Source organism: Schistocerca serialis, chromosome 4 (genome assembly GCF_023864345.2).
Source record: "Schistocerca serialis cubense isolate TAMUIC-IGC-003099 chromosome 4, iqSchSeri2.2, whole genome shotgun sequence".
Classification (NCBI taxonomy): domain Eukaryota; kingdom Metazoa; phylum Arthropoda; class Insecta; order Orthoptera; family Acrididae; genus Schistocerca; species Schistocerca serialis.
Genome location: NC_064641.1, coordinates 348,597,645 through 348,610,786, shown reverse-complemented (window position 1 = coordinate 348,610,786; position 13,142 = coordinate 348,597,645). Strand labels below are relative to the sequence as shown.

Sequence of the window (13,142 nt, the reverse complement as noted above, 5' to 3'; positions counted from 1 at the left end):
GCCAGTAACAAATGTAAAGCAACATGGAAAATAATTAAAGCAGAAACAGGGTTGATTGCAGAAAATTTACCTGTCCCTCTAAGTGCAGATGAACTAAGTAATAGTTTCGTAAATTCTGGGGAATTAGCTATAACAAAGGAAAGAAATTTAGAGGACAATGCAGATACACTTCCCAATTTGTGGGAAACAGAGTTTCCAGTAGACCTGACAAAATTTGGATGGAAACAATTTATCCTAAGGATATACTAAAGGTAGTCAAATCATTGGGCAACTCCAGAACTGAGGACATCTATGGTTTATCTAATTTTAACATAAAGGAAATAACGGACACTACATGCAATCCACTGTCTTACCCAATCAATAGGTTGTTCACAGAAGGAATATTTCCAGACTGCCTTAAACTGACAATTGTCTCTCCCATATTCAAAATAGGAGATAGAAAGTCACCCCAAAATTACAGACACATTGTGACAGTACCTATATTATCCAAAATTATTGAAATATTAATGAAAGACCAATTACACGATTTTTTTGAGTATTACCTCTTAAATAGGGACCAACATGGATTCCGAAGTGGGCTATCAACAATAAAGGCAGTTCAGAAGTTGTATTATCAATATTGCGTGGTTTTGAAAATGGGGAACACACCAATGAAACTTTATTGGATTAAACCAAGGCATTTGACACTGTCCCACACAACATTTTAATCAAAAAACTTGAAAATATGGAATAACTGATTTAGAACTATTGTTGCTGAAAACATATTTAACAAACAAAAACCAAATGGTAGTTTTAAACGCAAATAACAAATGTGACCTCCTCAAGGTGAAATAGGGAGTCCCACAAGGATCTTTACTGGGACCTTTCTTATTTATTGTGTCTGTGAATGACCTGCCCATCTTATTACCATATAAATCTGTTAAGTATGCCGACGACACAACTTTCATCACATCACATACTGATGCGAATGTAGTCAAACAAATGAACAACTAAATGATGGAAAAGGCAGCTCAGTGGTTCCAAGAAAATACTGTCATTAAATAAAAACAAAATTGAACACATCCCCTTTTCCCTTAGAGATATTAATAATGGATCAAATGAACCCAGAAATTCAGTAAAATTATTAGGCATATAGATACATTATGCTGGAATATACCTTCAGAAGAGGTATGCAATAAGTTGGCAAGATTTTTACATCTCCTTATGAAACTTACGGATTGTGCCACTAAGGAGTGCATGCTTATGGCATACTGTGCCTTTTTCCATACACATTTGCATTATGAAATACTTCTTAGGGGAAACTCTGCTGGGCAAAAGATGTCTTCCTCTGGCAGAAGAAAGCCATTAGATGTATTTTTCTTTGAACAAATTAACTTCTTCCAGACAGTACTTTATTGAACGCAGAATACTTAGTCTCCAGTCTATACAGACTCAAAGCACTTATGCAAGCCAAACAGAATGCCCACATGTATGAAAGCAGGTCAGATGTGCACTCGTATGAAACCAGAAACAGGAACTTCTTACAGTCCTTGGACACATTTGAGTAAAGTCGAAAATAGTTTTCTACAAGCTGGCAAAACATTTTTAACACTATTTCACATGGCACAAGGGAGCTGCATGAAAATAAATTTCAAATGGTGTTGAAGACATGGCTGAAAGAGGAAGCATTCTACAGTACAAGTGAATTCTTAATACATAATAAAATTTGATGCTCTTTTATACGATGAAAAATATGATACTGTTTTATATAATGAAAAATATGGTGCTCTTTTATACAACGAAAAATTAACGTGATAGTGAACGAACAGAATTGTGAACTAAGAAAATTTGTCTGTACAACCGGTGTAAGTAATTATGAATGAGTACAAGCTGTACAATGTTTATCTAATTGTATTTATATATATTAACCTTTTTGTACAATCATTTGTATAACCACCTGTAGAATTATGTATCTACCTTTGGTATAATTTGTGTAGCCAACAATATAATTATGTAACAAATGACGATGCCTTATACAACACAACAGTTGCCTACAGGCAAATAAATCCAATTCAATTCTTTTCTTATATGTTATCTACACACCAGGAAAGAAGGAAAGTACAGCGATGACGGCATACGCCACCTGGGGATAGCAGATGTACTGATGATTTCAGCGTCGCTGGCGAACAGATAGCATAGTGTCATAGCTGTAAGAGAGCCGTAAGTGTCTACCCTTTGATACGGAATGCTCACATCCAGAAGGTTCAGCGTGGTGCAAACGTGTGAAGCAAGTAGGCAACCATGCCATGGAGACGGAGTCGTGCTTCCTTCATCCAACCAAGCGAGTTTGAAAGGGGTCAAATCGTGGCATTCTGAGTGGCGGGATGGTCCTTTCGGAGGGTTGCCACACTAGCTGAACGTGCTGCGTCAGTTGTGCATAACGATGCCGGTATCAGTTTTCACGTAAACGTTCTCACACCTGTAGAAGGGGTTCTGGACGCCCGCCAGGATCGTCGTGTTGTAACAGCAGCAGTGGCAGATCATACAGCTACCAGAGCACAAATAAGAGGGCTTGTGAGTCCATACGTGTCGGCACGAACTGTTGCGAACCGGTTATTATATTACCAGTGGGACTGCAGACACGGACACTTCTAGCCCGTCTTGCACTCACGCCACGGCATCGATGTGCACGGCTCGACTGCTGCCGCCAGAGGATCGCTTTATTTATTTATCTACACGTCAAGTTCCATAGTACCAGATTGAGGAGCAAATCTCCCAGGTCATGGAACGTGTCAGTACATGAAATTACAACATAAAAGTAATAAAAGATGTTTATTAACCCGAATGAAGTCTATCCATAAGTTTAAGTAAACGCAATCAACAATACAATCCTCGACAGAATGGGAGTGATCCGAGAGCAAACTCTTCAGTTTCGATTTGAAATCAGGTGGATTACTGCTAAGAGTTTTGAATTCGATTGGTAGCTTAGTGAAAATGGATGCAGCAGTATATTGCACATCTTTCTGCACAAGAGTTAAGGAAGTCCGATCCAAATGCAGGTTTGATTTCTGCGGAGTATTAACTGAGTGAAAGCTGTTTATTCTTTGGAATAAGCTAACGTTGTTAACAAGAAATGACAGCAAGGAATATATATATTGAGAGGCCGATGTTAAAATACCCTGACTCTTAAACAGGGGTCGATAAGAGGTTCGTGAACTTACACCACGTATTGCCCGAACCGCAGGATGGAATGGCGCGCCGTGGTCTTCAACGATGAAAGCACATTCTGTCTCAACGCAAGTGACTGTCGTTTGCGTGTACGACCAAGACTAGGTGAGCGCTGTCTCGTAGAGTGCTTTCACTCAAGACACCCTGGTCCCAGCCCCAGGCCTTATAGTCTGCGGTGCCATAAATATTTGGTGTTTCTCAAGTGGACACCAACCAGCACTCGGTATGTGTAGAACGTTGTTGGCCCCATTCTTTTTCTGTTCTTGCGTCCGCCCCCGGTAGCTGAGTGGTGAGCGCGAAAGTCAATGCTAAGGGCCCGGGTTCGATTCCCGGCCTGGTCGGAGATTTTCTCCGCTCAGGTACAGGGTGTTGTGTTGCCCTAATCAACATCATTTCATCCCCATCGACGCGCAAGTCGCCGAAGTGGCGTCAAATCGAAAGACTTGCACCTGGCGAGCGGTCTACCCGACGGGAGGCCTTCGTCACACGCCATTTTTATTATCTGTTCTTGCAACAGGAAGATGATGTGGTGTTCCAACAGGATAATGTTCGCACTCAGACTGACCCTGAGACTCAACGTGCTCTGCAAGACGTGCTGCAGCCTCCCTGGCTAGCACGACCTCCGGACTTGTCCCCAGTCGAACATGTGCGGGGTATGATGGGACGAGAATTGCTCATGCGACTTGTTGACCGATATTCTCACAGAACTACGTGAACATGTCTAAAAAGCGTGGCATACGTATCCCAGGACAGTATTCGCCAACTGTACGATCGAGTGCACGCCATAGTCGGTGCCTGCACTGCCGCTCGTGGAGGCGTATTAATACGGGTGTTTCAGCAAGCATCGACATGTGGTACCAAAGAATCGCTTGTGCTATTGATCTGTAAATGTAACCATTTCATTTAATCCATATGTACTGTTGCTACAATTAATCTTAAGTGAATTGGAGACTTCCCAAAAGCTATACGAATTTCTTTTCCGGCAGTGTATTAATCAAAAGCTATTACATTATGAAAGTGTATTCGAAAAGAAAAATGTCCAACCATCTACTATATATCAAGTTTATACTCACTTCAGTCATACCCTTGAGAGAGAGACTTCCAGATGGAAAATAAAATTCACGAATCTTTTTTCCAATGAGATCAGCATTTCGTGCGGTATCATAAAATATCGTTATCGGTAACAAAGTGTTTAAATTATTTTCGAACTCTTTCCACACTGAACTGTTCGCATATAACCCTGAAAGAGAATGCATCGTCGTTAAACAACAAGTCACAGATGTAAACAGCAATAATAAACGCTATTATACAAGGGGTAGTCAAATGAAAATTAGCCATGCTAAGAAAGTAAGTAAACAGTTCCTTTAAAAAGTAATTGCCTTATCTGTTAATACATTTATCCCGTTGTGAGACCAGATAGTCAGTGTGTACATAGAAAATGCTTGTGGTTACCTACGGGACCACGATTGTACCCAGGCGTGGGCCATAGGCAACTTCACACATTTTTCAATGCAGGAACTGACTGTCTTGTTTCACAGTGGATACACTTGATTAGTTTTGAAATAATAAACAGTGTACTTACTTTCTTTCCATCTTTTTATTGGACTGTTCCTTATAGTATGTCAAACCACTATGAAGTTAATACACGTATTAAGAAAATTATAAAAGACTAGCGTCCTTTTCACTTAGTCCTATTTATTGACTAAATGGAATCAATTAAAAGTTGTTACCATCTTAAACATAATTTTCAATTGTACATTCTTTTCTACTCTATAGTCTCGGTAATCTGAGCGTGAATCTGTTCTTCACTGTGCCTAAGAACAAACGTGTGTTCGAGGGCGGCGTGCCCCTACTCCCCCCCCCCCCCCCCCCCTGCGGGTCCGGGATAAGAATACGCCCGAGGTATTCCTGCCTGTCGTAAGAGGCGACTAAAAGGAGTTTCAACCGTTTCGGCCTTCCATGTGATGGTCCCCCTTCGGGTTTGACCTCCATTTTTCAAAATTCTACAGAAGTACGAGCCTTTTGGGGAAGGACACCTTACGTGGTGTACCACTGGTCCTAAGTGCACTAAGACCTTGCCACTCAGCATTGTACCGGCGTTGTAACCATACCCACTATTCCTCAAATTGGGCCTAAACGCCTGATGGGTTGTACAAGTTATGCCCATAGTGCGTCCCCATCTGCACCTACGATCATGATGGACTTTCCATGGCACCAGAAATCCAGCACGGTAACCAGCTCGTTGTGGTGGGGTCATCATGTACCCTCTAGGTTGTTGCCCCCTGACAACACAGGGATCGTACTGCCGATACCTGAGCTGCACCCTCCCCACGTCGGCCAAGGAGTAGATGCCCGTCTCCTTGGGGCATCACGACTCCTGGCAACGGTCATCCTGCCAGGTGGCCCTTGCTGAGGCTGGGTGGCGCCCGTGGGGAGAGCCCCTGGTCGGAGTGGGTGGTATCGGGGCGGGCGTTTCACAGATGAAACGTCAACACGTATCAGGTCGCTCTGCGGCCGAGTCTTTCAAAAGAAAAGGTACCGTTTCTAGTTCTGGTTCTCCTGCCCTTTCCCCCTTGGCCACTCCCTGGGAGGAGGGACAGGCCCGCCGGCTTGGGGCGAAGTACTTCCCCCGCTATTTGGTCTGTTCTTGAACCGATGGGGGGACGTTCGCCACCTCCAAGCCCATGTTCTTTGTTCTGCACATTGAGGACATCTTCGGGGAAATCGAGGCTGTCAGCTAGATGCGTTCGGGGTCCGTTCTTATAAAGACCACCTCCGCCACACAGTCGGCGGCGCTCCAGGCGTGCGACCGCCTAGGGGGCATCCCAGTGTACATTGTCCCACATCTGGCACTATATAGGACGCAGGGGGTTATTTTTCATCGTGACCTCCTGCTACAATCTGATGAGGAGCTCAGGGCCAACCTGGAGCGCTGAGGCGTGCATTTCGTCCGGCGAGTCCAGCGCGGCCCCAAAGACCGTCGCATCGACACCAGGGCCTTTATCTTCGCCTTCGAGGGGGACGTTCTCCCGGAGAAGGTAAAGGTGATGCGCTACCGGTGCGACGTGTGACCTTACGTCCCGCCTCCTATGCGCTGTTTTCGGTGTTTGCGCTTTGGGCACATGTCGTCACTGTGTGAGGCTGAGCCCTTGTGGCAATTGTGGACGTCCTCTTCGTGAGGAACATTCATGCACCCCACCACCTCGGTGCATTAATTGTCCTGGCATCCACTCGCCTAGATCCTCAGACTGTCCCGCATATCAGAAGGAGAAGAAGATACAAGAACTCAAACTTTGGATCGGCTCTCTTATTCTGAGTCCAGGAAGAAGTATGACCGCCTCCATCCAGTGCCATTGGCCACTTCGTTTGCCTCAGTTGTGTCCACTCCTTCCATGGTATCCTCACCCCTATCCTGTCCCCCCTCCGCCTCCTCCGCCCATCAGGGGGCTCTGCCTCTGCCTCCCAAATCCCTCCCTTCCAAATCCTCCTCCCCCGTGGCCCCCGCCCCCTCTGCCCCAGGGGCCACCCATCCTCCTCCTCCTCTGCCCCCGCCACCTGAGAAGCAATCCTCTTCTCAGGCGTCCATCGGGGAAACATTCCGGACCCCAGTTTCCGAGGTCCGGTGTTCCAAAACGGACCCCGTGCGTGAGGACCTTCTTCGGGTCCAGCCCACCATCCCTGTGCCTCCTCGGCCTTCCAAGAAGGCCTCCAAGAAGAAGTCTCTATCCCCCTCTCCACCCAGGCTCGTTTTGTCTGTCGCTCCATCCGTGAGTCGCTGCTCCCGGCCGTCCTCAGTTTCGCCGGGACGCTCTGCTGCCAGGCGCTCAGCTGGCCTCTCGTTGGCAAATGATGCTGCCCCTCCTACACAACCAGGGACAGCGGCCGCAGCTGGCGATGACTCGATGGAACCGGATCCGCCTCCCGCCGGTTGTAGCGTTGTTCCCTCGCAACCTGGCCCTCCGCGGCCTTCGAGGTGACCAGCTCTTCCCCGTCTTGTTCCCCCAACTTTTTGACCAGCGATGGCCTTGGTACATTGGAACATAAGAGGTATTCGATCTAATCGGGAGGAACTACAACTGCTCCTCCGCCTGCACTGTCCGCTCGTCCTTGGTCTCCAGGAAACCAAGTTGTGCCCAACTGACCATATTGCCTTTACCCACTATACCTCGGAGCGGTATGACCTCACCCTTGCGGACGGTATCCCAGCTCATGGTGGGGTCATGTTGCTCGTTCGGGACGATGTCTATTACCATCCCATCCCATTGACCACCCCACTCCAAGCAATAGCTGTCCGTATTACTCTTTCTGCTTTTACTTTTTCAGTTTGTACCATCTACACTCCACTGTCATCTGCTGTTAGTCAGGCTGACATGATGCACCTGATCGTTCAGCTTCCCCCGCCGTTGTTATTGTTTGGCGACTTCAATGCCCATCATCCCCTTTGGGGCTCTCCTGCATCCTATCAAAGAGGCTCACTCTTGGCGGATGTCTTCAACCATCTCAATCTTGTCTGCCTCAATACCGGCGCCCCGGCTTTCCTCTCGGACTCTACTCATACCTACTCCCAATTGGACCTCTCGATCTGTTCTACCACTCTTGCCCGTCGGTTCGAGTGGTATGTCCTTTCTGATACCTATTCGAGCGACCACTTCCCCTGTGTCGTTCGTTTCCTGCACCACACCCCATCCCCACGTCCTTCGAGCTGGAACATACCAAAAGCTGACTGGGGACTTTACTCCTCCCTGGCGACCTTTCCGGACCACGATTTTCTCAGTTGTGACAGTCAGGTCGAATACCTCACGGCTGTTATCATCAATGCTGCCGAACGTTCCACTCCTCGTACTACCTCTTCCTCACGTCACGTTTCTGTCCCCTGGTGGAACGAGGCTTGTAGGGACGCTATCCGTGCTCGACGACGTGCTTTATGCACCTTTCGCCGCCATCCTACGTTGGCGAATTGTATTGGATACAAACGACTCCGAGTGCAATGCTGTAGAGTCATCAAAGACAGCAAAAAAGCTTGTTGGGCCTCTTTCACCAGCTGGCTTAACAGTTTTACTCCCTCTTCTGTCGTATGGGGTGGCCTGCGCTGGCTGTCGGGCATTAAAGCCCACTCCTCAGTACCTGGCCTGACCTCAGGTAATGAGGTCCTTGTTGATCCTGTGGCTGTCTCCAACGCCTTTGGCCGCTTTTTCGCGGAGGTTTCAAGCTCCGCCCATTACCACCCTGCCTTCCTTCCCAGGAAAGAGGCAGAAGAGGCTCGGCGACCTTCCTTCCACTCGCTGAATCTGGAAACTTATAATGCCCCCTTTACTATGCGGGAACTCGAACGTGCGCTTGCACTGTCCCGGTCCTCTGCTCCGGGGCCAGATGCCATTCACGTTCATGTGCTGGCACACCTTTCTCCGGCGGGCAAAAGCTTCCTTTTTTGTACCTACAATCGCGTTTGGACCGAAGGTCAGGTCCCCATGCATTGGCGTGACGCCGTCGTTGTTCCTATACCCAAACCCGGGAAGGGTAGACGCCTTCCTTCTAGTTACCACCCCATTTCTCTTACAAGCTGTGTCTGTAAGGTGATGGAGCGCATGGTTAATGCTCGGTTAGTCTGGATTCTTGAATCTCGACAGCTACTTACTAATGTCCAATGCGGCTTTCGTCGCTGCTGCTCCGCTGTTGACCACCTTGTGACCTTGTCGACATTCATCATGAACAACTTTTTGCGAAGGCGCTAAACGGTAGCCGTGTTCTTCGATTTGGAGAAGGCTTATGATACCTGTTGAAGAGGAGGTATCCTCCGCACTATGCACAGTGGGGCCTACGCGGTCGCCTGCCCCTTTTTATTGATTCCTTTTTAATGGATCGAAAGTTCAGGGTACGTGTGGGTTCCGTATTGTCTGACGTTTTCTTCCAGGAGAACGGAGTGCCTCAGGGCTCCGTCTTGAGCGTAGCCCTTTTTGCCATTGCGATCAATCCAATTATGGATTGCATTCCACCTAATGTCTCAGGCTCTCTCTTTGTCGATGACTTCGCGATCTGCTGCAGTGCCCAGAGAACATGCCTCCTGGAGCGCTGCCTTCAGCGTTGTCTAGACAGCCTCTACTCATGGAGCGTGGCAAATGGCTTCCGGTTCTCTGAAGAGAAGACGGTTTGTATCAACTTTTGGCGATATAAAGCGTTCCTTCCGCCATCCTTACATCTCGGTCCCGTTGTTCTCCCATTCGTGGAAACAACTAAGTTTCTAGGGCTCACGCTGGACAGGAAACTGTGTTGGTCTCCACATGTCTCTTATTTGGCGGCCAATTGTACACGTTCCCTTAATGTCCTCAGAGTTCTTAGCGGTTCATCTTGGGGATCGGATTGTACTGTCCTGCTTCGCTTGTATCGGTCCATAGTCTGATCGAAGCTGGATTATGAGAGCTTCGTCTACTCGTCCGCTCGGCCATCCCTCTTACGCCGGCTCAACTCCATCCACCATCGGGGGTTACGTCTTGCGACCGGAGCCTTCTACACTAGTCCTGTCGAGAGTCTTTATGCTGAAGCTGCCGAATTACCATTGACCTACCGGCGCGACGTACTGCTGTGTCGGTATGCCTGCCGGCTGTTGTCTATGCCCCACCACCCCTCTTACCAGTCCTTCTTCGCCGATTCTCTCGACCGTCAGTACGGGTCGTATGTGTCTGCCCTGCTGCCCCCCGGAGTCCGCTTTCGTCGCCTGCTTCGACAATTGGATTTTGCCCTCCCTACCACCTTCAGAGAGGGTGAGAGCTCGACACCACCTTGGCTCCAGGCTCCGGTTCATATTTATCTCGACCTCAGCTCACTTCCGAAGGAGGGTACTCCGGCTGCAGTGTATTGCTCACAGTTTGTCGAACTTTGTGCTCGACTTGCCGGTCACACCTTTATTTACACCGATGGCTCCAAAACTGACGATGGTGTCGGCTGTGCCTTTGTCGTCGGGGCCGCCACCTTTAAATACCAGCTCCTCAACCAATGTTCGAGCTTTACGGCCGAGCTTTTTGCTCTCCATCAGGCTGTTCAGTATGCCCGCCGCCACCGCCATTCATCGTATGTACTCTGCTCTGACTCACTCAGTGCTCTTCAGAGCCTTGGAGCTCCCTATCCGGTCCATCCCTTGATTCAACGGATACAGCAGTCCCTCCATTCTTTCGCTGATAATGGTTCTCCTGTCAGCTTTCTGTGGGTTCCCGGACATGTGGGAGTGCCTGGGAATGAGGCTGCGGATGCTGCAGCCAAGGCTGCAGTCCTCCTGCCTCAGCCAGCCTCCCATTGTGCCATGTCATCTGACGTTCTTGGGGATGTTTGTAAGAGGCTTGTGTCGTTGTGGTGGGATGCTTGGTCATCCCTCCAAGGAGACAAGCTCCGGGCAGTAAAACAGCTCCCAACTGCTTGGACAACCTCCTCCCGACCATCTCGGCGAGAGGAGGTCCTTCTGACCAGGTTGCGGATTGGGCATTGCCGGTTTAGCCACCACTACCTGCTCTCCGGTGACCCAGCCCCGCAATGCCCTTGTGGTCAGGCATTAACAGTGCGCCATGTTTTATTGTCGTGTCCCCGTTTTAGTCAATTTCGTGTTGTCCTGTCCCTGCCATCTACTTTACCAGATGTTTTAGCTGATGACGCTCGAGCAGCTGCTCGTATTCTGCGTTTTATAACTTTGACTGGCTTGTCCAAAGACATCTAACCTATTTACTTATTTTATCTGCATCTTTGTTAGGTCCTTCTGGTGTCCCCCCATCCCCTTGAGTTTTATTAGATTCCATGTGCTCTAACAACAGTGACTGGGCGCTAATGACCTCAGTAGTTGAGCGCCCTTAAACCCCACAAAAAAAAAAAAAAAAAAAAATGCCCCTACTGCATGCTTCCCACGGGGAGGGAACTCAGGATAAGATAAGAAGTCAAGAATTTACATTTTATGTAAGTGGAATACCATGAAATTATTAGAAATTATGAAATATTTGTCAATTAGAGTGTCAGGTTTAACATAATGAAAAACATTCAGTGTAGCAGTCTTTGAAAAGACACTCTTCAAGTAGATAAGAGCTGATCAACAGAAATTTCTTTGTTCTAAAACCTCACGAAAGTACCCAGGCTAATTGTTCATTCATCTGATTTACGTATGTGTCGAAGTGAACCCCGAATTCCTTGTGTAGTAGTTTCTGCTCCTAAATTTGTTTCCATGCTTTTCATTATGTTTTTGAGGAAAGAGAAATGAAGGGGTTGGCGGAAGAAAGTACTAATCCACCAGACGTTTTTCGAGCTTCTCCATGTTACGAGGGCGTCTGAGCTTTTCATTCTGTTCTCAATATCGGTTGAGGTATTACGTATCGTTCGTATTTTTTTATCTCATTTTGTTTGTTGCATTTGTTGGGTGCGGACATCCCATGACAACCGTCCAAGTTCGTCTTTGATCCAGTCAGTCAGATTCTTCTTTATTACAGAGGGCAGTCAACCCTCCAACCGAACACGCTGGGCTACCGCGTCGGCGAATTTTCGGTCGACTTCCTCGCTTCGCTGGAGCAAGTTGCAATACTCTGCCGCTAGAGCGCTCTGAACTGCAGCGTGTAACATGGCGGTATTTAGCGCAACTATATCGGTTTGTGAGAAACAGCTTTTGCCGGCCACTGTGACCGAGCGGTTCTAGGCGCTACAGTACGGAACCACGCGCCTGCTATGGTCGCAGGTTTGAATACTGCCTCGGGAATGGTTGTGCGTGATGTCCTTATGTTAGTTAGGTTTAAGTAGTTCTAAGTCTAGCGGACTGATGACCTCAGATGTTAAGTCCCATAGTACTTAGAGCTATTTCTTTTAATTATACGCTCTGACCCGTCTTCGATAAATTTACACAATTTTCTAGAAAGTAACAGCTTACGCATAAGTAACAGTAAAGGTGATAACGCTGCAGTAACAAATTAGCGGCAGAGGCAAACATTACTGTGATAACAAAAAATATTACTGCGAAATTTGTGAGGTAACGGGCGAGTGGTGGCGCCCTGGAAATATTATACGTTCGGAATTGGGGCGGCCGCACAGGACGCTCGTCAAAGCCGGGGCCCGGCAGCAAACACGTGCTGGCAAACGTTCGCCGGACGAGAGGGGTAGCCCCAGCGCATGCTCCAGCCGCGTGGCTGGGAATTCCGCTGTGTCGAGAACGGCGCATTGTGTCGGTGAAGAAGTCTATGCCGGAAGTGCCAAAGATGGCGGACTTTGTGAAACCTTAATGGCAGACATTTCACAGTTCGTATAGAAATTAATTGTAGCCAGATGAATCATGATACCTCAAAAAGAAAGATGTACATTACCATTATTTGCACGACGATTCTGATGGTGCAATCAGATTTTTCATATATTTATTAGTTTAAGGTTTAGTATCTGACGGTAAATTATACAAGTAACACTGAGCAACGAATTTCCAAAATAATAACGCTTCATCCGATGTCATCGATCGCCGTGTCTGTAGAAAGCTATTAGTGTAAACCTAAATTGGAATGAATTACAGGCATGTAACTTGAATAGTACACGAGTTACTGGAGGTCAAAGTGGCAGATTACTATCGATCGTGTCAGGCCTAAGTACTCCACAGTTACCCGAAAAAACGGTAGCAGCGTGCTTATAAATATATTTATTCATCTATGACTTTGTTCATATCCGATATATACTATTCATAAAGAAATTGGTTAAATACTTACTGTGTTTTAGAAAGCACAGACACATTAGGCTGCTGGCGTACCTGTTGTTCAATTTCTTTTGGTATATGTTCATTTAATTGTTTATGTATTTAATAATGTGTATTAGGGCATGTTTATGGCCCAGCCGCAGGAATATTTATTTAATTTCAAGTATTTAAATGTAAATCCAGTATTTCGAATGTGCATAAATATGTGTGTGGGTGCGTTGGCTTGAAAATATGGCGCGAC

The 13,142-nt window shown here is 47.1% G+C and overlaps 1 protein-coding gene across 1 annotated transcript in view; it reads right to left on the bottom strand.

The window, feature by feature from the left end:
* Positions 1–13,142, bottom strand: part of LOC126474451 (juvenile hormone esterase-like) — a 123,737-nt gene that overhangs the window by 14,298 nt on the left and 96,297 nt on the right. The window contains exon 7 of the mRNA XM_050101923.1: positions 4,281–4,447. Coding sequence (XP_049957880.1) covers positions 4,281–4,447 — 167 coding nt within the window. The remainder of the gene's footprint in view (positions 1–4,280; positions 4,448–13,142) is intronic.